This window comes from Platalea leucorodia, assembly GCF_965183815.1.
Source record: "Platalea leucorodia genome assembly, chromosome: 15".
NCBI classification, from domain to species: Eukaryota; Metazoa; Chordata; class Aves; order Pelecaniformes; family Threskiornithidae; genus Platalea; species Platalea leucorodia.
In genome coordinates this window covers 11,577,858-11,602,885 of record NC_138837.1, presented here as the reverse complement: position 1 = coordinate 11,602,885, position 25,028 = coordinate 11,577,858, and the positions used below count along the sequence as shown (strand labels likewise).

General features: G+C 60.5%; 3 protein-coding genes across 8 annotated transcripts; 2 read left to right on the top strand and 1 right to left on the bottom strand.

Moving 5' to 3' along the window:
- Positions 1-947: 947 nt before the first annotated feature.
- ALAD (aminolevulinate dehydratase) lies at positions 948-9,591 on the top strand. 6 transcript variants are annotated; one of them, XM_082327530.1, is made up of 13 exons: positions 1,144-1,281; positions 1,390-1,454; positions 4,421-4,568; positions 4,749-4,799; positions 5,561-5,657; positions 6,189-6,324; positions 6,792-6,875; positions 7,139-7,227; positions 7,545-7,600; positions 8,334-8,421; positions 8,928-9,014; positions 9,235-9,364; positions 9,457-9,591. In XM_082327530.1, the coding sequence occupies exons 3-13, from the start codon at positions 4,456-4,458 to the stop codon at positions 9,537-9,539; spliced, it is 1,014 nt and encodes a 337-aa protein (XP_082183656.1). In that variant the 5' UTR covers positions 1,144-1,281; positions 1,390-1,454; positions 4,421-4,455; the 3' UTR covers positions 9,540-9,591. The 6 variants fall into 6 exon arrangements, with proteins under 6 accessions (XP_082183653.1, XP_082183657.1, XP_082183658.1 ...); XM_082327529.1 differs by having other exon boundaries at positions 1,367-1,454; XM_082327527.1 differs by lacking the exons at positions 1,144-1,281; positions 1,390-1,454 and adding an exon at positions 948-1,019.
- Positions 9,592-10,107: 516 nt separating this feature from the next.
- HDHD3 (haloacid dehalogenase like hydrolase domain containing 3) lies at positions 10,108-11,050 on the top strand. Its single transcript, XM_082327533.1, has one exon. It carries the CDS (start codon positions 10,160-10,162, stop codon positions 10,874-10,876), a length of 717 nt encoding a protein of 238 aa, XP_082183659.1. The 5' UTR covers positions 10,108-10,159; the 3' UTR covers positions 10,877-11,050.
- Positions 11,051-12,215: 1,165 nt separating this feature from the next.
- On the bottom strand, positions 12,216-21,926 carry BSPRY (B-box and SPRY domain containing; the record flags this gene model as incomplete). Its single annotated transcript, XM_082327373.1, has 6 exons — positions 12,216-12,742; positions 16,893-17,017; positions 18,188-18,213; positions 19,991-20,221; positions 21,142-21,240; positions 21,879-21,926. 6 exons carry the CDS (start codon positions 21,924-21,926, stop codon positions 12,216-12,218), a joined length of 1,056 nt encoding a protein of 351 aa, XP_082183499.1.
- Positions 21,927-25,028: the final 3,102 nt, after the last annotated feature.

Here is a 25,028-nt window from a genome sequence, read left to right as displayed (position 1 = left end):
CGCGCATCCCCCGTGCTCGGATGAGATGGAGAAAATTGCATGTCCTGTGTGCGTGCTGCAGGCCTGCGGCGTGGCCCCAGCCTCCCCTGGCCTGGCAGCCCCCACAGCACCCCAAAGCCTGGCTCCAGGACCCCCCACAGCACCCCAAAACCCAGCTGCATGGCCCCACAGCACACTCAGCCGTGCTACTGGCCCCCTCCAGCACCCCAAAGCCCTGCTCCGGACCCCTGCAGCACCCTAAAGCCCTGCTCTGTGCCCACCGTGCTCCATGCCCCTTCCAGCACCCCAAAGCCCTGCTCCGGACCCCCACAGCACCCCAAAGCCCTGTCCCATGCCCCACCAGCAACCAAAGCCCTGCTCCAGACTCCCCCAGCACCCCAAAGCCCTGCTCCGAACCCCCACAGCATCCCAAAGCCTTGCTCCAGGACCCCCCAGCACCCCAAAACCCGGCTGCATGGCCCCACAGCACACTCAGCCCTGCTCCAGACCCCTGCAGCACCCCAAAGCTTGGCTCCAGGTCCCCCTGCAGCACCTCAAAACCCAGCTGCGTGGCCCCACAGCACACTCAGCCGTGCTACTGGCCCCTCCAGCACCTCAAAGCCCTGCTCCAGACCCCCCAGCACCCCAAAGCCCTGCTCCAGCCCCTTCCAGCACCCCAAAGCCCTGCTCCGGACCCCCACAGCACCCCAAAGCCCTGCTCCATGTCCCCCCAGCACCCCAAAGCCCTGCTCCAGACCCCCGCAGCACCCCATAACCCCGTTCCATGCCCCCAGCACCCCAAAACCCCGCTCCACCCCCTTCCACCCCCCCAAAACCCCGCTCCAGGCCCCTGCACCCCGCAAACCCCTCCTCCTCCTCCAACCCTTTCCCGCCCTCCGCCGCGCGAGACTTCCCGCCGTCTTCCCGCGCTGGGGGGGGTGGGGCGTGTCTATGCTAATCAGGGGTGGGCGGGGTTATGCAAATCCAGAAGGCTCCCGGCAGGGTCACACGGCCGGAGCGGGACGCGGCGGCGGCGGGAGGTGAGTGCGGGGGCCGGGGTCGGGGACCGGGGGACCGGAGCCGGGGCGGTCGCCCCGGCTCCGGTCCCCCGGTCCCCGACCCCGGCTTCTTCTAGGGCTGCCCGGAGGCCGGAGATCGAGGGCAGGGCCCGGCTTGGGTGCAGGCAGCAAGGGCAGCCCGGTTTTTGCTCGGTAACCCGCAGTTACGGTGGTGGGGGAAGCACCGAGCAGCGCGCAATGCTGCGGGTCGGCCTCGGTCCTGAGCCCCCGCTCATCCTGCGGTGTAATTACAGACCCATTCCCAGATCCCACCTGGAAACGTTCATTAACGTCCTGACCTTTCTTAGTGACTGTTAATTAACCCGCAGCTCCGTTGTCTTCGCTTTCCCAGTACGCCCCAGTCCACCCCCGCTCCCACTGGGGATTTCGGGAGCTCGCGCGTCTCCGGGACTTCAGGTAAATCGTTGTGCAGCAAAGGATGACCCCGCATACATTTCTGGATCCCAAAATGCTGGAAAACAACTTTTTCGCGTCTCGGTAGCGAACAGGCAGCTGCCTGCTCGGCGGTGCTGTCAGCAGGCAGCGCAGACCTTGCCCCTCGCCCTTGGCGTGCGTCGGGTCTGGCTTCAGCCCGTCCGCTGAGTTTGTGTCATTCGTGCTAGCGCGGGCGGGAGGGCGGCGTGTGCGCGGTCCTCTCGTTTCGCAGTCGCTCCTCTTCCCTCGAAGGCATCGAGGCACCCCGGGTCGCTGCAGCGGGCCCCGAGCTGGGCGAAGGCGCGGGTTGGGGTGCTGCGGGTTTGGGCTGGTCCTCCAGCAGGCCCAGCGCGGAGGAGCGAAGGTGAAACTCGGAGGGTTCGGGAGGGAGCTGCAGGGCTGTTCTTAAACTTGGCGTTACCAATGCTTTAGTGCACATGAAGCAAATTGCTTTAGAAATGGAGATTTGGGCATTTAATGGCGGAGAAAGAGGCGCCTGTGCTCCGCTGGGAGCCTGAAGGGGATTTCGGGGGGAAACAGCCCCATTCTAGGGCGCAACATCTGCTGCAGCGTCCCCTTATCGCGGCGCTCTCGCGGTCCTTGCTCTGCGCCCCGGCCGTCGGGCGGCTGCAGGGCGCGCGTGGCTGTAAGGCCCCGGTGCCCTGGTCCGACCGGGCGCCCTGCGCGGGTGAGGGGAGCCCGCGGCCCTCGGCCTCGGCAGGGAGGGCCCCAGCTCCCCTGGCCCCGCAGCAGGCGGGTGCTCCGCCGGGGCCCGCCCGTCCCGGCTGTTATCTCCGCTCTGCAATTCTGCCGGGCGCCCATCTCCTCCTTCCCCGGAGAGGGCAGTTTCTGGAGCGGTGGCCTCTATCTGTCCCCTACAGAGCCAGGTGCCTCTGGTCCCACCCGCTCCCCTTCCTCCTGTGGGATTATCTGTTTAAAGCATTTTTTGGATTCTCGAGGTGGGTTTTGTTCACTGAGCCCTTTGTTCTTGATCACTGCCTGCCTGGAGCGGCTGCCAACTCCAGTTCACCCGAGGGCTGTCCCGTTCCCTGCCAGTAAGGCCGGGAGCGGCAGCTTTCCAGGGCTAAAAACTACTTGCCAAGTGTTGCCGTGAGACTGCCGGTGTGCCCGTCGGCTGGTCTGCATCCCCTGCAAGCACCACCCGATTCTGTTATACAGTGTTTTTATACGCATAAGCCTGTAAGTAACGGAGAGGTGCCTTTTCCCCCAGCCCCAGGCAGGGGTGATCGCTCGGGGTACGAGAGACTCGGTCCAAGCCCTGGAGCGAACGCAATGCCCTATTACATTATTATTACATTATTATATTATTATATTACATTACATTATTACATTACACGTGCCCTATGCACTGGGGTGGCCTGATACAGACTGAGAATTTGGCTGAGCATTAGAATATCTGCAGGGTCTTGAGCATGTAACATAGGTGAACACCTCAAATCAAAGATTTTCCAGAAGAATGGAGCCACCTCCTGCCCAGCTCCATTGCAGGCTGCTGTCGCGGGGGCTGGTGTAAAGCTTTCTCCCCTGGACTGCGTCCCGGGATGCGAAGTGAGCCGCGCCTGCTCTCTGGAGAGAGCCGGGGGCCGTGAGGTTTAATGCTGGGGAATCCCTCCTGGGATGGGCCTGGGGACGGCGGGGCTGCTCCCCTGAGGCAGGTCCCGTCCTCGCATCCGCGCTGTCTCCGGTGGGAAGCCCTGCCCTGCCCAGGGATGCAAGTGGAGGAATCCCGCTTGCTCTTTCGGAAGAGGAGCCCGTCTCCAGCTCTCCTCCCGCCTGCCTCCCTCGGGTTTCAGCTCTCAAAACAGAAGCTGTGGTCTCCAGCAGGGCCTTTGCTGTTTGTTTCCCAGGGCACCCCTGGCTCCTCTGCGCGGGGCGTTTGTGTGCAGCCAGCAGAAGTCCTTGAGGCCGCTCTGTACAAACAGTCTCTTGTTGAGGCTGCGGCTCCCTGGGCGTCCCAGCCATAGCAGCTGCTCTCTTCTGTGCTGCAGCCAAATGCCTCGTCCCGGGGCAGCCGCCTTCCCCCAGCCCCTTCTGTTGCGCTCTCACCAACATGGTCGTGAGAATTTAGTGCTAGTGGAAATTTAAATCATAATGGTCTAATAGCAGAATCATTACTAGATCTAACTGTGACAGAAGAAGAAAATATTGCTACAGAAAAAGTTTCAACAGTAACATAGCTGACGCTTGATTTATGTGTATTGAGTAATGGCTCTTTGTTACCCCGGGAATCAAATTTGCCCAACTCTCAAGTTTTCTTTACGCAGCAGTAAGTGGCTGCTGGAGCTGTGCGACGGCAGGGTTTACAGCCCTGGTGTCTCCAGGATGATCCTGCACCTCTCTCTCACCCGGTGCCCGTACTCTCCTGTAGCTGCACCTTTTGTGGCCGCAAATCCTTCATGCTACACAGAGCAGCTTTTTACTACTCTGTATACAAAAGCCGTATCACACAATTATACAGCATAAAGCAAAACTAGAACGAATTAAGCAATGACCATCTCATCTTTAGAAGCTGTTGTTACAGCTGCACAAGCTAAAACAGACGGAGCCTGACGAGGGTGGTAGTGTTGAACCGTGTGAACGTGGCTCTGCTGCGGGAGGACGCTGGTGGCTGTAAATGGGTGGTTTCACACACAGAATTGGGACGTTTTGTGGGGAGGAGTCGGCATCATCCCTGTCTATGGGAAGTGCTGTGCTGTGACTGCTGACGCGGGGTCCTGCAACACCCACCTGGCGCGGGGCAGCCCCCGGGAGAGCGGGGCTGAAGCTGGCTTGGCTGCGGCTCAGGCTCCCCGCGTGTGCCTGGAGCAGCACAGGCATGGTCCTGCAGTGGCTGCCTGGATCTCAGCCCCCTCCTCGCAGGCACCGGTAGCCGTGGCTTACCAGGACACCACCGCTAACCAGCCCACCGGTTTCTTTTGGTCTTTCAGAGTCTCCTTCCACAGCCTCCTAGTGAACGCCCAAGATGCAGGCGGACTCCCTTCTTCACAGCGGCTACTTCCACCCTGTGCTACGCTCCTGGCAGTGTACGGCAACCACCTTCGATGCCTCCAACCTCATCTACCCCATTTTTGTCACGTGAGTGAGCCCTGGCTCTCTGGGTTCGGGACGGACCAAGCTCGTGTTGACTGGCTTAGGTGTTCCCTGGGCTCTTAGATAGATTCAGACTCCCCAGAAGGTTCCCTGTGGACAAGCGTTGGCTAGGGGCTTCCTTCTTGTGCCAAGTCCTCACATCTCTGTCCCATCCACCTCCTGCAGTGAGAGCCCTGATGCAGTGGAGCTGATCCCCAGCCTCCCTGGACAAGCCAGGTAAGAACGCAAGCCCCTGCCGGTCGCTGCCGTGCCCCGTGCCCGAGCAGGGTTGATGATGGCCTGAGATGAGCATGGGCCAGGGCTGATGCTTCTAACCTTCTGCGGTCCCTGCCTTGGGGATCCCCCGGCATCAGGCAGGGCGGGAGCATTCGTCCACCATGGAAGTGGAGGGAATCATACTGGGGATGCTGGGACAGGGATAGTGCCAGGGCCTCGCAATGTCCCAGAGCACTCGCACGTTGCATGGGCTGGGCACGCAGGGAAGTTGGAAGCGAATGGGCTTTCCAGCAGCAGCTAGAAAACCTGTGCAAGGACACGGGCTCCGGTCCTGCCTTAGATCTTGTGGGACTGGCAGATCCCATCTTCATCTGCTGCTACGTTAGCAGGGCTGTGGTCAGAGAGGCCCCAGGGGGATGGTCCTGTGGGGAGGTGGGCTGGATCTGCAACAGACATAAGGGATCCAAGGGCAGGGCACGCTCGTCCTTTCAGAGCAAAGAGTGTCCATGCCAGGTAGATAGCACTCCTGTAGCCCCAGATAAGGTCCTGGATTGTTCCTCCCAACATTCAGGCAACACCTCCTCTGTGCCTCCAGCTGCTGCTTGGCGTGGATGCTTGTGGATGCTTGTGGATGCTTGTGGATGCTTGTGGATGCTTGTGGATGCTGGCTCGCTCGCAGACCAGCATCCAAGTCACAGACCTGCTCGCCCCACAGAGCAGGTCTGGGTGCCTGGCAGCCCCCTTCACTTTGCTCTTCTCAGGTACGGAGTCAACAAGCTGGAGGGGATGCTGCATCCCCTCGTCCAAGATGGTCTGAAGTGTGTGCTCATCTTCGGGGTGCCCAGCAAGGTCCACAAGGTCAGTGTGCAAGGTGGTGACAGGGGGCTTGGGGTAGCCACAGGGGTGTGGGAGAGCAGTGTGGGGTTGGGGGGGGTCTCCTGATCAAACAGGAGTAGTTCAGGGTCTCTGGGCGTGCTTGCACCCTGCTCAGCAGAGCAGGACGGGGATGGGAGACTGCAGTGACACCCAAAATGCTCCTGGTGGCTCTGGGTGTCCTCTGTCCCTTTGAACAAGCGGTGCGTCACTGCAGGGCAGAGGAGAACAGGGAGCTCTGTGCTGCAGAAAGCAGGGTGGATGACTTGGGAAAAGCTTCTCCTGTACGCCTTCCCCTGACCCAGCCTTGTGCCGGGAGCTGTTGCAGGTGGCCGCAAGACCTGCACTCCCTGCTCAGAGGCACTACTCTGTCACCTCTTCCATCGCTGGTGGTCACACTGCCCTGCATTACGCGGTCTCGCGGTTCAGAAAACATTTTTTGGGCAGAACTGCCGCCATGGAGGAGTGGGTGGGACTCGCTCAGCTCTGCGTGCTGAAGCATTTCTCTTCTCGCAGGATGAGAGAGGCTCTGCTGCTGATGCAGAGGACACACCTGCCATCCAGGCGATCAAGAAGATCCGCTCCACCTTCCCAGAGCTGCTCATAGCCTGCGACGTCTGCTTGTGCCCTTACACCTCCCACGGGCACTGCGGTGAGCGCACAGCCTGGGGTCCCGGGCTGCTCTTCAGGCACCTTCCCAGGACTGGGAGTCTCTGGGGATTTGCTGTTCTCTGCTGAGGAGCACTGGGTGCTGGTGGGGCCTGGCCAGCTCCTGCCCCAAGACTCGGCTCCCCCGTGCTGGTGCAGCTGAGCCCGAGAGACCTCTCCTAGGTTTTGAGCGCAGGGTGGGAGGCACGGGTGGTTAAGGCACCCACTCCCTGGCCATCTGAATCTGTCTGAGCACCCATCTGTGTACTCCATCTCTGTCTTCCCTTCCCTGGAGCACCCACGTGTTGTGTCCAGTCCCTGGAGGGCTGCGTCATTGGTCTCCTCGTCCAGCTCCCTTAACATGTTCATCGCTGTTGCTCTGAGCGTGTGTAGTGAGAGCCACGCTCCCACCCTAGGGATTGAGGCAACCAGCCGACCAGCCCCTCACCTAACCCCAGGTTTGTCCCCTAGGCATCCTGCGTGAAGATGGCACCATCCAGAACGAGATCAGCTGCCAGCGGCTGGCAGAAGTGGCGCTGGCCTATGCCAAAGCGGGTGAGGAGTCTCCTGGCAGCAGTACCTGAGTTTGACTCTCGCAGATTCGCCCCCTCTTGCTTTCAGCAGGCCCAAAAGCAAACTGGGCTGGGTGCCAACTGCGAGTGCTTTTGCTCCGAGCCGGGGGAGGCTCCCCCTGCCCTCCGCGCGCTGGCCCCGGCAGAGCTGCAGGCAGCTGGGGCCCCTCTGGCCCTGGGGTCGCCTCCTCCTGCAGGCAGTTGCAGCCTCAGGCACTTCTCAGCATCTCTGCTCTTTCCCTGCAGGCTGCCACATCGTTGCCCCCTCTGATATGATGGATGGGCGCGTTGCAGCCATAAAGGCAGCGCTGATCTCCAATGACTTGGGCAACAAGGTGAGCTCGGGATCTGCGTCTGCCAAAGGCAGGAGCGACGCCCACAGGGAGGCTGCACCACAACAGGTCCTGGGCAAGCGGTGGGAGAGGCGGACCCCCACCTTTCCCAGGACACGCTGCAGGCGTTTCCCTGCCCGGTGCCCAAAGGAAGGGCATGTCCTCGGCCAGACATGGGGACAGTGAGGTGCCAGGCCTCTGGCAGGGGAAGGAGGATGTGGGGCAGAGTATAAAACAGCTGTGGGAGGGAATCGCTGCTGTCCCACCATGGGGATGCAGCACCAAGCTTCTGGCCCTCATGGCTCCGCTCTCCTCTGCAGGTCTCGGTCATGAGCTACAGTGCCAAGTTCGCTTCGTGCTTCTACGGTCCCTTCAGGTGGGTCTGTCCCTCAGCCGGCAGCGTCCCCAGCCAGTGCCGGGCTGGCCGGGAGGTGCGTCCCCAGATAGTTATTTGGGAACGGGGCTCGGCCGGAGCGTGAGCCACAGCTGGGGCCATGCTGGTCGCTTTGGAGCGCTCTCCTCCTACTTCCTGGTGCAAGAGGGAGATGGATATACCTTGCCGAGGAGATGCTGGCTGGTGGGAAGATAACTTTGGGTGGTCTTCCATCCCACTCCACCTACTCCTCCTGGGTGCTGGTGGCAAGGCAGGCAGGGAGGGAGCTGCCTGCAGCTGCCAGGAGCAGTGAGGAGGGGAGTCACAGGGGCCAGTGTTTCCCCAAAGGGTGGCTTCAGGGACAAGCCTCAGCTCAGTCAGCTATTAGACCTTGTCCCAAGAACAGCCTGACCCTGACGGCGTGTGACCCTGACGGGGTGTCCCTGAGGAACCTGCCTGGGAAAAGAGCAAAAGGAAAACGTCCGACACGATTTTACCCCAGATTCTGGGCATGGGGAGGGTAGTGGGTGTTGACGCATGGCTCCCAGGGCCCACCTGGGCCTGTCGGACCTCCCAGAGCGATCTGAGGTGGGTTGGGAGAGCCCCTCCTTTCCTGGTCCCGATGGCTCATGCACTTGTCCTAGTCTGTCCTCACATTTCTGAAGCTGTACGAGGCAAGAGGCATGAGGAGCCACGCGTGTCCTCATCCCCTGCCCTCTGCCTTGCCCGTCACCAGGGATGCTGCGCTATCCAAACCTGCCTTCGGAGACAGGCGATGCTACCAGCTGCCCCCAGGCGCCAGGGGCCTGGCGATGCGCGCAGTGGTGAGTGAGCCAGGGTCGGGCTGCCCGGGGCAGCACCAAGGGTCGTGGGTTTGGGGAGAACAAGCCCAGGGGTGTCGGAGGCAGAAGGCGGTAGGAGGCACGCCAGCTGAAATGGCCAAGGCTCTTCCCTCTCAAGTGAGAGAAACGTGATGCCCATCAGCCTGCCGCAGAGCCGGTCCCCAGCGTGGGCCTGAGGACCGTGCGCTGGGAGCCACCGAGTTGGTGACCCCATACCCCGCTGTGGCTCGGGGCACCAGGCCCAGGGACATGCAGCCACCAGCCTTCCCCAGGCACCGTGCGTCTGGGGAGGGGAGCGTCAGCTCTCCCCCATCACCGCCCGTCTGTGGGCTCCGGTGGCCATTAGGGGCTCACCAGACCCTTCTGTGATCCCGCCTGGGAAAACCAACCACCAGGTCAAAAACTTCTGGGGAAAACCAACCATGGACTTGCTGGAAAACGTTATTCTACCCTGAGCTGCCGGGGTCGTGCGCGTGTTCCCCTCACAGGACCGGGACGTGCGTGAGGGAGCGGACATGCTGATGGTGAAGCCGGGGATGCCCTACCTGGACCTCGTGAGGGACGTCAAGGCTCGAGTAAGCCCCTTCTGCATGGCGGTGCGGGCACAGGGTGGCCCTGGAGGAGGAGGGGGGTGTGTTTGGGGCAGCCAGCTCGGATACCCAGAGCGGAGGGGATGTGACTGCTGGTTTCACGGGCTGAGTGGGTGCTGGAGCCGCCCCGGGAGCGCTGGGGGGTGCGGGGAGGGGGTGCCGGGCGGGGGGAGGGGTGTCCCCCGGCTGAGCTCCCTCCCCGCAGCACCCCACGCACCCGCTGGCCGTGTACCACGTCTCGGGGGAGTTCGCCATGCTGTGGCACGGCGCCCAGGCCGGGGCCTTCAACCTGGAGGCTGCCGTCAGGGAGGCGCTGACGGCCTTCAGGCGCGCAGGTGAGGCGGGCGGCCCCGAGGCCTCCTACCCCCGACCCCGTCCCCGTGCGTCCCCCGCCCCGGGGCGGCTCCATCGTCTCGTCTCTCCCCAGGGGCCGACGCCATCATCACCTACTTCGCGCCGCAGCTCCTGCGCTGGCTGAAGGAGCAGGCGGCGGCGGCGGGAAGGGCCTGAGCGCGGAGGGCGGGGCTTCCGGGGGAAGGGGGCGGGGCTTCAGGGGCAGGGGCGGGGCTTCCGGGGAGCGGCGCGGGCCCGGGCCGCCCGTGGGCCCCGGGACCCGGCCCGCGGCCCGCAGCCCCCGCGCCCCGGGAGCCCGGCCCGGCTGAGCCCCGGCTCCGCCCCGCTCCTCCAGCGCCTGCGTGACCCGCGTGGGCCCCACTCGCCCGCCCGCACGGAGCCCGGGTGCCGCCCCGCGGGCCCCGGGTGCGCCCCGGCCCCCCTGCGCTGTGGGTGCAGCCCCGGGAGCACCCACCCCCCCATCGCCCAGCAGCCCCGCGCAGGACCCCGCTGCAGCACCCACGGAGGGGGGCCCCGGCCCGGCCCGGCAGCCTCCGCACCCCGCGGCCCAGAGCAGGGCCTTCCCTCCCCCGCCGTAGCTCGATGCAGACCCCAGAGGGGGCCTGAACCCCCCGCGGGGGCCACCGACACCAGCGGGTGCGACCTGGGCACCGGGCCGGAGCCCGCACCTGGCACAACCGGCGTGGGCCCGCTCGGTACCGACGCCTTCAGCAGAGCACCCGCCTCGCCGCCCCGTTTGTTCCAGGCTGCCCTTAGGCCCCAGCTTTACCGAAGCCATGCTTAGGCTCCGCTTACTGACGTGGGACGTGAAGGACACGCTGCTGCGGCTGCGGCGGCCGGTGGGGGAGAGCTACGCGGCCGAGGCCCGGGCGCGCGGGGTGCGGGTGCAGCCGGAGGCGCTCAGCCGGGCTTTCCGGGAGGCATACGGAGCCCAGAGCCGGCAATTCCCCAACTACGGCCGGGGCCGGGGGCTGAGCTCCCAGCAGTGGTGGGTCGATGTGGTGAAGCAGACCTTCAGGCTCTCCGGCGTGCACAAAGATGGAATCCTAACGTTGATGGCGGAAAAGCTCTACCACGACTTTTGCAGCGCTTGCAACTGGGAGGTGCTGCCGGGAGCCAGCGAGACCCTGAGCCGGTGCCGCCAGCGCGGCTTCCGCATGGGGGTGGTCTCCAACTTCGATAACCGGCTGGAAAACGTCCTCTCCCAGTGCAACCTGCGGCACCACTTTGAGTTCATCCTCACCTCCGAGGACACGGGCTTCGCCAAGCCGGACAGGAGGATCTTCGAGAAAGCTCTGCACCTCAGCGGGGTCCCCCCAGAGCAGGCAGCTCACGTTGGGGACGACTACGCCCGGGATTACAGGGCAGCCCGAGCCGTGGGCATGCACGGCTTTCTGCTCCGGGCTGACGGGCAGGGCGAGGAGCCGGAGGTGCCCCCCGAACACGTCCTGCCCACGCTCAGCCACCTCCTGGCTCGTATCGAGAAGGGGTAGCTGCGTTTTGGAGGAGGAGCAGCACTGCTGCTGAGCTGCAAACTGGTCCTGGCGTGGGATTTCGTGCTGCCGGTTGGGCAGGGAAAAGAAGCGAGCGCTTCTGAGCGGAGGGAGGAGCGCTGCCTGCGGAGCAGGAGGGGTGTTAATGCAATAAAATGTATCTGATGCTCAGCATCTCTGCTGATGTCTTTCATAGCTCTAAAAACATTACGGGTCAGCGGTGGTGCCTTCCCCTATGGGAGCTGGGGACTGGGTCAGGCTCATTCTGGCTGGAGGGATGGAGGCAGACATTGAGGTTTATCCCTTCTCAGTCACCCTGGGGAGAGGCTCAAGCATCCCCTGCGCAAGCACATCAGCAGAGCTGGGCAAGGTCTGCTCGCGCAGAGCACCCCGCAGGCCCACGCGCAGGCCCTGCACACTTCGGTGTGCCCCAGGTTCGCCACCTTGCCAGCACCCCGCTTTCTGACAGCAGTGGCCAGGAGGCTGTCGCAGGCCTCCTGCTGTGCGCAAAACAGTCTGGAGTTGGGCAGTTTTACTTAATACGTTGCCAATTAATAAACTTTACTGATTTGGGTATTGAGAAATAAAGATGACAAATTTTAAACAGTTGGGGAAACACCTTTCCTGCCCTTCTCCCTCGCTCAACTGCGGTCCAACACCTCTCCTTCCTCCCTGCCTCACGTCAGCTCCCCATGTTTTCGCCACGTTACGCTGAACCCCCCCACTCTGGCGAGGCGAGGAGCAGCTCAGGTTAGGTTTCTTTCTGCTGCTCCTTGCTTTTACTCCTCTGCTCTGACGCGGGCTCCTCCATGGGCCGCGGCCCCTCAGGGGTGCCCCTGCCCCAGCGTGGGTCCCCCGGGGTGACAGCCCCCCCGCACCGTCCCCGCTCTGGCACAGGGCAGCTCCTCCCAAAAGCGTGTCTCCAGCTGTGTCCCAGCAATGTCCCTTTCCACGTGCCTCCTCCCTGCCGTTTCTCCAAACACATCTCTTAATATTTCTCCTGTTTTCTAAAGCCCTTAGAGGGCTGGAAAGCTGCCCTGGGTCGGAGAGGAATTAAATGATTCACCTAAAAGCGGCTGGCAGAGCCAGGCATTACCCTGACCCCTCGCCCCGGCATGGCAGACACAGAGCGGGTGCAGCCTCCAGGAGGAGAGGAAAGCTGCCGTAAAACACGTGAAGAACAGATGTAGTCTGAAGGCAGGTCTTGTCTGAACACCACTGTGCACAAGCCCGTAGCCCTGTCTGGGCTCCTTTCCCCCACAAAGGCACTGCATAGCGTATATACAGTCCCTGTATATACAACTGTGTATTCACCCCCGCAGCGAGCGCAATGCTTCGCTCACTGGACAAGCGAGATGCTCTGGTGCGCCACAGCGAAGACGGGATAGAGGGGCTCCAGGAAGGTCTCCCTGTGGGAGAAGAGGATGGCGCAGGAATCGGGGTCGTAAAAGAGCACCTCCCCTCCCGCAAAGTCCACCAGCACCCCGATCTCGGCCGGAGACTTGATCAGCTCCACCGCCCGCGGGTGGCCGGCGTGCAGGAACCTGAACTCCTTGTCGTAGCGTGAGAAGACCCAGGAGGCGGCGTTGAAGCCCAGGCGGACTTCGTTGCCGGACCCCTTCCGCGGCACAGAGCTGTAGCAAACCCCCAGCTTGTAGGCGCAGCTCTTCTCCACGCTGATCTTCCACGCGCAGACTCCCGAGTGGAAAGCTGCAGTGGCCAAAGCGTTGGGCCAGTGGTCAAATCGCTCCGGGCAGTCCAACTCCACCTTTGCCTTCTTGGGGCTGAAGGTCAAGGTTTTCCTGTCTTCTGACAGGCTGAGGTGGGGGCTGACAGTTTTCTCATCGATGTGAATCTCCTGTGAGCCTGCAAGAGAAGCCACACGGTGAGCGCTGGCTCAGTGGCCCCTTTCTGAACCGGCCAAAGAGGTCAGGGCCATTGGAGACACCGTCCACTCCCCCGGGGTGACACGGTGCTGGGGGCTCGGTCTCAGGCTGGGTGCCATCACAGCAGCTCCCCACAGCCCCCCCTCTCAGGCCAGGGCCAGAACAACGCAGAGACTCATCAAGGCCCAGATTTCACCAGACGCTTCTCCACCCTTGCACTACAAGTCCTGCAGAGTCAGAGAAGATGCTGCTCATCTTCCTCTGACCCTGGCCCGAATCCCCACAAAACAGAACTCAGCAGGTTTGGTTCATCCCACTTTTGGGAGAACCCCAAATCTCAGCCCCTTCCCACCCCCACTGCGGGTGAGTAGGACCCAACTTCTCCTCCCCCAAAGTCAAGAGCCTTTGCAAGCAAGCAGAGCTGTTTGCAGAAAACCTGCAAAGCCGGTAATACGGGAAGGAGAAGGAACAGAGAGGGCTGGGCAGGGGAAATCCCTTTGCTCCTATAAAGCCCAAGTCATTAATCAGCCCACCCTGAGCGCGTTTGGAGCAGCTGTGCCAGCCTGGAGGTGGCACCAGGCGTTAGAGATGAGCACAGCCATGACTCGATTTGGTTTTGCTGTGAATTAAGGGGCTGCCCAGCGGCCCTCGCGCCACAGCACAAACCCAGCGAGCTGCAGCCCGGGGCGAGAGCCGGGCTGGCCGCAGGACGCCTGCACCCGCTGGGGGTTCTGCTCCGCTTCGGCCCCGCGGGCTGACAGCACCCAGCACTGCTCGCCCTGCCCTGGCTGCGTGCGAGACCCCTCAGTGGGTCTGCAGACGGGTGCGAGCACTGAATAACTGCACGAGCGTTTCCCTCGCTCTGTAAATTTGCGAAGCAAAGAGACGAGGCTGATGCCCAGCTGACTCACCTGCGCGTGGGGAGACCGAGTTTCTACCTGGGGGTGCCCCTCCTTGCCCTGCCTTCCCCCACCCTCACTTCATTCATTTTAGGTCTTAAGCCTCCACGGAAACAAGGCTGGAGCAGGTGAGTCATTTGCTCTCCCAGCCCTGCTGCCAGCAAGAGCTCTACTGTATCACGCCTGCTCCGGCCGTTTCCCAACCACCCTTTGCTCGGTATCCAGCACGTGGCAGGATGAGGCCCTTAAAGAATCAAACCATTACGCTGCACCCTCAACAGGGTCGTCCCAGAGCCCAACCTGCTCCAGCACCTACAGGGACCCAGGTCAGCATCCCTCCGACCAGCGAGCGGCACCCAACAGCAGCAGTGCTGGTCGGGGGCTTTCCTGGGGCTGCATCTGCCCTGGTGCTCCCTGGCAGGAGACGAACCGAGGCTGAATTATCAGTTTGCACAACGTGGCAGTGCCACGCACGCTTGCACGTTAGGTGGAAGCTATTGCGGGCAACAGCGAGCAGAAAGCAGAGCTGAAGAGAGCATCCCCTTGCAGCTGAAGCAGACAACCTCATTCGTTTGATGATTTATTGCACTGAGCAGCAGCCGAACGCTTTGCAGCTGCCTGCCCGCCACACCGTGCCCTCCATAGGTCTCCGCAGCTCTATTTGCCCACGCTGCCTATTCGTAGGCTGACTTTCCAGGAAGCCAAACGCTGCTATGAATTCATAGAAAACGGAGCAGTACGAGACTTTTTCTTCCTCTGACAGAAGAAGGGCACTAAACCTCCTATCGTGCAACACACATCTAACCCAGGTACGGGGTTGCATTCTGGTGTTCAGGTACAGGGGTCATCTGCACGAGGAAATATCATCCTGCTGACACCCACACAGCTTCGTTGTGGAACTGTGATTCCAGGGGAGCATCTGAGGGAGGGGAAGCGCGGGCAGAGTAACAGCAGAGTAATTCAGATCAGCAAATTTTCCCACACAGACAAGTGTTTTGTCATGATTAAATCTGCCCTCCAGATATTCCCACATATTCTGATGAACAATTCCACCGGGAACTCGTCTCACCCCAAAATCTATTTTCTCTGTGTACAGTACCCACCTGAGTGGCCTTGCCACTTCAGAGAGACGAGGGACGCTGAGCAGGTAAGCTAACACGGTTAACATCTCTGTCAAGTACGTACGTGTTAGCTGGAGCACATTTTACTACTTTTAAAAATCCAAGTTCCCATTTCCAAACTCACACATTTGAAATGACAATCCTCGTCGCTAGACTTAGGCACCAAGGTGGAATCCGGACCCAGCCTGGTCCCCGGGGCAGAAGGTCACCATGCGGCAGCCCAAGGTCTCGGCCAGCCGGGATGGCTTCAGTCTGCGTCACCTCAGCAGAGGGTCCTCCCTCAGGTCTCCAGCAGCATCACCGCTCCCCTGCCCCCAGCAGCGCCAGGAACCGAGATCCCTCCCAGAACGGTGCCAGGAGATTTACATCATCTCTCGGTTTAAGGAAGAAGCCACCAACCCCAAACGTAAGCGAAACAGAAGGGTAGATGCCAAGTACAGACATCAAAGGAATCGTGTTCATTTTTGAGAGTGAAATGGAGGTTCTTTTGCCTGCTGGTTTCCAAGTTTCTGAGAGGCGACAGGGGCAAACCACCAAGGCTAGGAATTTACTCTTTTCAAGCAAATAAACAAGAGTGCCACCTGTTCGACTGCCTTTGGGAGGAGGGACCACCAAGTGCAAAATAACATTACTGCGTCTTAATGAAAGCTAGGACCACTGCAGTTAATATTAAATCTCTAGGGCTAGGTCCTGGGTGGACTATGGACTAGCGAGATAAGCAAGGATATGGCAGTCATCCTCAGCATGCAATAATGACACGTTAAATGTAACCACAACAAAAAACCAAAAACCCAAAGCAGAGTGTAATAATAGCACCAACAGACCCACTACTAGGATCGAATGCCTTAGAGCCATTGCATTTGACAAGGATGCTGTTGGGAAAGGAATCCATAAAAAAACCATGTCACAACAAAGAGAATTAGGGAAAGGTTTCCTGCGTGACTTAACAGCTCTGAACATTTGCTGAGAACCTGCTCGACTTTGCCAACATACAGCTGCAGGAGTCTGCATGACTGCCAGCACTCAAAAGACTCAAAACAGAGGGAGATTAATCACAAAGGATGAGCAACACCAGAGACTGCAGTAGAAGAAACAAATGATAGTGTTGTCCGGTACGCACAGATTTGCAAGCTAATACTGGAAAGCACAAGAGCAATAAAAGCCAGAAGCGCACACCTTGGAGAGGGACCTGGAAACAGGGAAAAACTGTGAACCGCTCATCAGCATCAAGAGCAAGATGAGCAAAAATCAAAGGTTAATGCAAAAGCTTTGGGAAGATGACCCCAGGGATTGCTCACAAGGTGGCACACGGGACAAACGTTTTCCAATTGTGAAGGATATTGCCACCTATGAGGAACAAAAAATACATTTGAAACGCTCTAACGATGCCCTGGAAGCAAAAGTAAAAGCAAACATTTCACAATCAGCAATTCAGGCAGATCACAGCCGGAAGAACAGTCGAGAGACTGCTCACCAGAGCCGACACCAACCTGGTGCAACCACTCCCAGAGCACGTCGCTGGCCTGACAAACGCCTCCGGTGCAGCCTCAGCGGTACAGCAAGAGCTGAACCAGATCACGAATGTCTCTAAGCTCGTGCACAGCCCCAATCTCAGCTTATGATCAGAAAGCTACTGCATTTACTCACTTCTCATTCCAGCACGTCAGAGCGTCTCACAGACGCCACGTGGGTGAGTTCACCCTCTTTTAAAACCACCAGCAGGCCAATGCTAAACACGGTAAAGAGGAATTTCTGTGACAGAGATTCCTACGGCAGCGTCAGCTTCACTGCTGTCACCAGCTGACCCAGGCAACAGCAAAAGAAACCAAGTGAGGTTAATCGACAGAGCTGATAAAAGACGCAGCCTTTTCAAACCCCTGTTCTCCTCTTAGCCACAACCGGCTGCTTCGAGCCACTGTCCCCCCTCCCAAACCTCCTACAGCTGCTGGGTCCCTGGCTGCGGGGTCCAAGGAACTCGCAGGGGCTGGGACAGCGGAGGGGGCAAGATGCCCCAGGTCCTGGGCAGGACACAGCATCAGGATGTTGCTTTGGACACAACGTGAATGAGCAGGAATCCCCAGAGAGGGCGAGACCTGAGCGAGTCACTGACCTGCGATGCAGCAGAGAACAGCAGAGGCCCAGAGTCGATGGAGCAGTGGACTCTGAACGCAGGTCTGATTAAAGTTTAACTTCAGGGACTCCCGTGGCTCTAGGATTCCTTCCGCCACCTCTGTCCTAGCAAAGGAACACAAGAGTTATTTCAAAATACAATGATTTATTGACCAGTGCTGGGAGGTGTTTAAGATCACTAGGAAGTATGACAGAAATATGCGCTGGAGCAGTTGCAAGAGGAGCACTTGCTGCAGAGAAACTGCGGTGGGGGTTTCTGGACAAGCTCTCCTCCCAAGTGACACTTTCAGTTGGCTTCGATTACAGTCCCTTCTGAAAGGGCCTCAGTGTTTCGAAATACAATCCCAGCAGCCTGAGTCAAAGCCTCCTCACTCAGCAGACACAGATTAAACACGCCTGAGAGCAGCCATCAAGGCACGAGAGGAGCACAATGAACAGGCTGCTTTTTGCTTTTGGAGCAAAGGGGGGTACAACAGGAGAACAAGCCGGGACTCCGGGTTTCATACAGCCTAGCAAGGAGACGGAGGATTTGCTGGGCTCCTGTGGCCTGCAGTACACACATGGACTCAGGGTTGTAAGTTAAGGCTCTGGCACTGGCTGCTGGCGATGTGCTGTGGCCGATTTCTTACTCTCTACAGGCAAAAATACTCCTGAAAGTCCTCTGGGCAGCAGAGTCCAAGCAGTGCTAGCTAGCACCCTTGCAGCAGCCCCAGAAATAAATGCCTGTAAAAATGCAGCCACCAAGCTGCCTTCTCAAGGAAGGGCAGCCCAACGTTACTGATGATGACTCCAGAAATGCTGACACCTGCACTTGGTTCTCCCCTCCGTGCAGTCGCTGTGCCAGCAGCCCCCCGGGCACGGAGCACGCCAGCTTTCCAGCTGGACAATCCCCCCTCCTGCCACCAGGCCAGGGACAGGCTTGCGCCACCTCCCAGGGAGCCCTGTGGAGTTCACCAAGGAGCTGGGGAGGGTCTCCCGTAAGCCAGGGCCCGTGCATCTGGCAGCGCCTCTGGGGAGACACTGCATGTGGAGCATCTGTAGGTGCCAGACTTCTCCGTCTTGAGCTGCAGGGCAGCACGTGAAGCAGAGACAAGAGGCCGCACTGGCATCTCTGTGCTCCGTCCTTGTCCTCGACAAAAGCAGGGCGAAGGAGGAAAGCGGCGGTGTCGCCGGCTGCCTGAGCAATGGCGTGCTGCTCACAGCGGGAGCCACGGAGGGTGCAGGCAAGCTTGGAGCAGGGGTCAGGGAAAGGACCAGGAGCAGCCAGGTACTAACCTCTCGAAGATCTCCTGTTCTGCACGCTGGGGACAAGGAGAGAAAGAGTCAGCACAGCTGAAATCCCCACAGATAAAATCCCAAACACAGGCTGGGGCACAGCAAACCCGAGACCCAGGGAGCACTGTTCTTCCTGACCCAGAGAAACCACTCCTCACCCCAACGCTGGCCCTGGGGAGCAGGGCGAGTGTCCAACATCCATTTTCTTCAGCTGCAGCACTTTCCACTCCCTGACTCAGAAAATGAGTGGGAATGGCTAAGAGCGATACATCTTCTACATCTAGCTAGGGGTGATGTCTGCTGCACCAGTGGGACTGGGTGGCTGAGTGACAAATAGCTCCAGAAGGGCATGGGAGCATCCAGAGTCTGCCACCACTCTGCTGCACGTGCAAACGGTGTGAGAGCAGAAGAACACAAGTACAGCTGGATCGTCCGGTGCGAGGGAAACACGTGGGAGAGCTGAGGCAGACGGCAAGTCTCAGACCCACAAAGAACCAGCTCTGACTTCCTACCCCCTGGCAGACACCAGCCTGTCTGCATCTGGGAGCTCTTACCGCTGCACCCTGCCTTGCCCAGAGTGTGAAAAGCCGGGCCCTGGGGTCCCCTCTCCTCCCCCAGCCCATTAGGGCACGCTGCAAGAACATCCTGGGCTTGCAGCAAACAACCCCCACAGCCTTCAGCGAGGGGTGAAGCTGCGGGGGACCCAAGAGTCAGATTAACCTCGTGATCAGACCTGCTTGTTTCTGTGCCCGCTGGCAATGGTGCGTTCCCAAGGTACAGCCCAGTTAGCAAAGCGGTAGGAAAATATTCGATCCCTGCTCAAATATGAGCTGCAGGGTGCTCCACGTGCCTTTCACTTTCCTGTGACAGGACAGGTATCGATTCCTGATAGACACCAACACCAACGATCCAAGGTGGAGAACATACGATCCCTATTTCCCCTCCACCACATGGCAAAAGGAGAAATTGAGGGTCTCGCTGTTTTCTGCCACAGGCATCTGATGGATCTTGCTTTCCAACCTCTACTCCTACAGTGAGGCCACAGCCCAGCCAGCTGAGATGCTGGGGCAGGACAGAAGCTGCGTTTCCCACCAAAGGAACAGCCATCTACCTTCTGTCCGTGGGATCGGTTCTGTTTTCCAAGCAGAGCTGCTGCCTCCCTCTTCACAAAGTTACATGTGGCAAGCAGAGGCCAAGAGCAAGGAAGAGGAGGTGCAACGCCTACCCGCTCGCGTCTACGACGAGAGGAATCGCTTGGGTAAACCGAGACAATTTAATAGCCAGAAAAGGAACTGAGCGAAGGGAAGCACGGGCTGCTTTGCACAGTAAATATCCCAAGCAGAGGTATGCCAGACAGCAGGGCAGACCTTCAAGAAGAGCTGCAGGTGCTCCCAAGGGTCACGTTTTGATTAAAGCTAGACAGAACACTAGAAAACTGGTGGCCCAGCTGGCTGCTGTAAGAGCAGTTCCCAAACCATAGCTGTCCTGGCTGTCAAGCCTAAGGGCATCTGAGAGCCGGCAGCTTCAAGCCAAGAAGTTGGAGACCTGAGCCTGGGTGGTTCTGAACCTCACTGCAAGCAAAAGCAGAACGGGGCAGAGCAGATGCTCTAGGAACCACCGAGAAACCACGGGGGCTTCTCAGGACCAGGTGAAGGAGCTAGACCTGCAAACGTAGGTCCTGTCCAACTCTGCCTCCTTGCTGTCAGTGCAGCAAGCTGCTGAACACCGTATTTAAGTCCCACAATACCCATGATAAAAAAATCGAGGTCACTTCTGGGCCTCGGTACAAGGAGCAGTACTCACCACCAGGCCCTGGTCGTCCAGGTTGGTGATCATGTCCACCAGGTAGGTTCGGAGGGCAGCCAGCTTCTGCAAAGCCTCCGTCCAGTGCACCTGCTGGGTCAGGATGCTCTGGTGCGCCCGCTCCTCCTCCGCGTGCACCTTCTCCAGCAGCCGCTGTTCTTCATTTTCACACGCGTTCCCCACGAAGATCAGCCTCTGGATTACCAGCTCCCGTGCCGCGGTGGCTGCGTTCTGCCAGAGCAAGGAGAGAAGAGAAACATCAGCCTTGCTTCAACCCCAACAAGAGCACCAACCGCTTCTGCCGGCTTTCTGTGGGCTCAGCTGCTGAGATTACTCTGTTAATTGAGCCCAAGCCACAGCACGCATCACGATGCAAGCAGAGGTAAACGGGACAACCAGTCCCAAACCTGCCCACTGCCTCCTGGCCTAACCCTGGTACCCAAGTGACAACCTGCGAGGGACCAGAGTCCCATCCCTCAGCAGATCTTCCTGGATTCGCTGTTAGCAAGAAACAGAGCCACCACGAGAACTGTCTTTGGTCCTCAGTGACAGTGAGGCACAAATAAAATCAGGAATCGGTAAGGCACTGGTCCCAGTGGGATGTTTGATGGCTGTACACTAACACCAAGGAATTTATTGCTTGCATACATTTTAGAATCACAGAATCACAGAATCGTTTAGGTTGGAAAAGACCCTTAAGATCATTGAGTCCAACCGCTAACCCAGCACTGCCAAGGCCACCACTAAACCATGTCCCTCAGCACCACATCTCCCCGGCTTTTAAATCCCCCCAGGGATGGGGACTCAGCCCCTGCCCTGGGCAGCCTGGGCCAGGGCCTGACAGCCCTTTGGGGGAAGAAGTTTTTCCTAATATCCAACCTAAACCTGCCCTGGCGCAGCTTGAGGCCGTTCCCTCTTGTCCCATCGCTTGTTCCTGGGGAGCAGAGATCATTCATTTTTTAGGCAAATGAAGCAGGAATCGCAGCTGCACCCTGGCGCCTGCACGAGCTGTGGGGTAGGAGGGGGACAACCCCTGCACCCCGACCGACGAGTGCCCCAGGGGCTCAGCATCTCCGCTGGGAACGGCGAGCGCGGGAGCACGCGGGGCCAGCAGGCTCCCTGCTGTGCCGGGAGAAGGGGCAGGGACTCACCAGGACGCCCTGGTCCTTGGCAGGCAGCACCTCGTCCACGTGCCGGGCGATGGCAGCGCTCTGCAGCTGGAGCCGCTCGCACCGGTCCACGATCTTGTTCTGGAACGCAAGAGCGGCGGGGCAGCGCGCGGGCCTCGACGGGGCGATGGCGGCCCCGAGCCCCCTGCCCAGCCCCGTGCCTCCCGGGGTCCTCGTGCACCACCCCACAGAGAGCCCCCATCCCCACGGGGGACCCCCTGCATGGCCCCACACCCCGCCAGGGCACCCCCACAGCCTCACACCCCACCAGGAGCCCCACGGGAGCCCCCATCCCCACGGGGGACCCCTTGCGTGGCTCCAGACCCACCAGGAGCCCCACAGAGACCCCACCTCCCCACGGGGACCCCTCACACAGCCCCATGCCCCGCCAGGGACCCCACACCCTGCTAGGCACCCCATAAAGAGCCCCCATCCCCACGGGGGACCCCTCGCGTGGCTCCAGACCCCACCAGGAGCCCCACAGAGACCCCACCTCCCCACGGGGACCCCTCACACGGCCCCACGCCCCGCCAGGGACCCCCACGCCCCACCGGAACGACCCCAGACCCACGCTCGGCCCCTCTCCCCCTCGGATCCACCCCCCCCCGCCGCAGGCAGCCCCAGACGCCCCGGGCTCCCCGCGGCCCCGGCGAAGGGCCCCGGCCCGAGGCCGCGGGAAGGGGCCGGGTCCGCGCTCCCCGCTCGCCGCCGTGGCTCACCCTCAGGGCCGCCGCCCGCTCCGCCAGCGCCCGCGGCCGCTGGGCCATGCTGCGCCCCGGCACCTGCCGCGGGGGCGGCGGCCCCGCCCGGGCCGCGCACACCGCTCCGCCCCGGCCGCCGCGGGGAGCCGGGCGGGACGGGACGGGACGGGACGGGACGGGGCGGCGGGGCCCGGCCCGGCCCCCGGTGAGTGCGCGGCGGGGGCGGCCCCGCGCGGCGGGGCCCCGGGGCTGGGGCTGGGCTGGGCTGGGCTGGGCTGGGCTGCCTGGCTGCCCCGTGTCCTTGCCGTGGGGCTGGCCCAGCCCCGCGGGGCCCGCGGTGTCCCCGTAGCCTTCCCAGCGCCTGCCCCGTAGCTTTCCTGTGGGGCTGCCCCAGCTGGAGGGACCTGTGTTGTCCCCGTACCCTTCCCAGGGGCTGCCCCGGCTGTAGGGACCGGGGCGGCACCCGTATCGCACCCCCGGGCTGCCCCACGTCCTGCCTGTGGGGCTCCCCCCAGCTACAGGGGCCCGGGATGCACCCACCTACCACCCACGGGGCCGCCCCTGGCTACAGGGACCCACAGCATTGCCATGGGGTCACCCCCAGCTACAGGGACCCACAGCATTGCCATGGGGTCACCCCCAGCTATAGGGACCCGCAGCGTTGCCATGGGGTCACCCCCGGCTACAGGGACCCGCAGCGTTGCCGTGGGGTCACCCCCGGCTATAGGGACCCACAGCATTGCCATGGGGTCACCCCCGGCTATAGGGACCCGCAGCGTTGCCATGGGGTCACCCCCGGCTATAGGGACCCGCAGCGTTGCCATGGGGTCACCCTGGCTATAGGGACCCGCAGCGTTGCCATGGGGTCACCCCCAGCTATAGGGACCCGCAGCATTGCCATGGGGTCACCCCCAGCTATAGGGACCCGCAGCGTTGCCATGGGGTCACCCTGGCTATAGGGACCCGCAGCATTGCCATGGGGTCACCCCCGGCTATAGGGACCCGCAGCGTTGCCATGGGGTCACCCCCAGCTATAGGGACCCACAGCGTTGCCATGGGGTCACCCCCAGCTATAGGGACCCGCAGCATTGCCATGGGGTCACCCTGGCTATAGGGACCCACAGCATTGCCATGGGGTCACCCCCGGCTACAGGGACCCACAGCATTGCCATGGGGTCACCCCCAGCTACAGGGACCCACAGCATTGCCATGGGGTCACCCCCAGCTATAGGGACCCGCAGCGTTGCCATGGGGTCACCCCCGGCTACAGGGACCCGCAGCGTTGCCGTGGGGTCACCCCCGGCTATAGGGACCCACAGCGTTGCCATGGGGTCACCCCCGGCTATAGGGACCCGCAGCGTTGCCATGGGGTCACCCCCGGCTATAGGGACCCGCAGCGTTGCCATGGGGTCACCCCCAGCTATAGGGACCCACAGCGTTGCCATGGGGTCACCCCCAGCTATAGGGACCCGCAGCATTGCCATGGGGTCACCCTGGCTATAGGGACCCACAGCATTGCCATGGGGTCACCCCCGGCTATAGGGACCCACAGCATTGCCATGGGGTCACCCCCGGCTATAGGGACCCGCAGCGTTGCTGTGGGGTCACCCCCAGCTATAGGGACCCGCAGCGTTGCCATGGGGTCACCCTGGCTATAGGGACCCGCAGCGTTGCCGTGGGGTCACCCCCAGCTATAGGGACCCGCAGCATTGCCGTGGGGTCACCCCCGGCTATAGGGACCCGCAGCATTGCCGTGGGGTCACCCTGGCTATAGGGACCCACAGCATTGCCATGGGGTCACCCCCGGCTATAGGGACCCACAGCATTGCCATGGGGTCACCCCCGGCTATAGGGACCCGCAGCGTTGCCATGGGGTCACCCCCAGCCATAGGGACCCGCAGCGTTGCCATGGGGTCACCCTGGCTATAGGGACCCACAGCATTGCCATGGGGTCACCCCCGGCTATAGGGACCCGCAGCGTTGCCGTGGGGTCACCCCCGGCTATAGGGACCCGCAGCGTTGCCATGGGGTCACCCCCAGCCATAGGGACTCGGGGCTGCCCCTGTGTCCTCCCCCCAGACGGTTAAACACCCCTCTTCTAAAGGATATTTACCACCCCATGAAAATGGGGAGAAAGCTCCGCTGTGATTTCTGTGCCCGCTGCTGTGGCTATTGTGGTTTCCTTATTCCATGGTACGGATCTCACTGCAGTGCCTGAACAGCCTTAGGCAGCAGCCTGGCTTATTTTTTAAAAACAATTTAGTAAAAAAATGGTTTTGATTTCTGTTAAGCAATGCATTCGGGGGGAAGGGAGGGTAGGAGATCCTCCAGCGTGAAATTCAGTCTTCTGGAGGTGTAGCTTTGCGTGGATGGGTTGCTGCAGGATCCCTGTGTCGTTGGAGAGCTTTGTGGGGGACCGGGATCCTGATAAACGCGTAGGGAAGCCTGCCAGATAGGAAAACCTCAGATGAACGCCCTGCCCAGCAACTGCTGCCCTCGTTCGGGGGTCGGACAAACCTACTCTTTTGCAGCGGGCAGGAGGCAGGAGAACGCAGTTAGGTGCCAGGCAGAGCTCCCGCTTTCCCTGCAGCCTCTCCGCCTTGATCCAGCTCGGTTTGAGCTGATGTGCGGGTAGGGACGATTGCACCTGGACGTGAACCACGAGTGGGAAACTGACTGCTGGTTGGGAAACATAGTAATCATCGTAATTAAAAAATCAGAATTTATGTCAGCTTTTTCCTAGAATCTTGTTCTGCAGGAGAAACAACTTCCAGAGTTCTCCCGTTGTCAAAGAAAAATCACGTTTGTTCCTAATGATTTGCTCACTCGGTCTGACTGAAAGAAGTAAATTGCCGAATTATCGCTGCCCCTCAGCTGTGAGATTTATCATTCCTCACATCTTTTGAACAGGCAAACTCATGGACAGAACAGGTGGAGATTAACTGGGTATTACAAATTGCTGATCACAAAGGCTGTCAGGGTAAAATTAGAAAGGGAATGTTTTGTAGAAACCCAGCCCCTCTTGCTTAGTGCTTCCAGTATTGGGTTTTCAGGTTTTTGTGGGCAGAGCCTTGAAGCAGGTTTTTTCTTTGCTGGAACAAGCAGGTGGGGGTTTTTTTCTGATTTTTATTAGCAAAATACTACTGACCCAGAGGACAGGAATGCTAA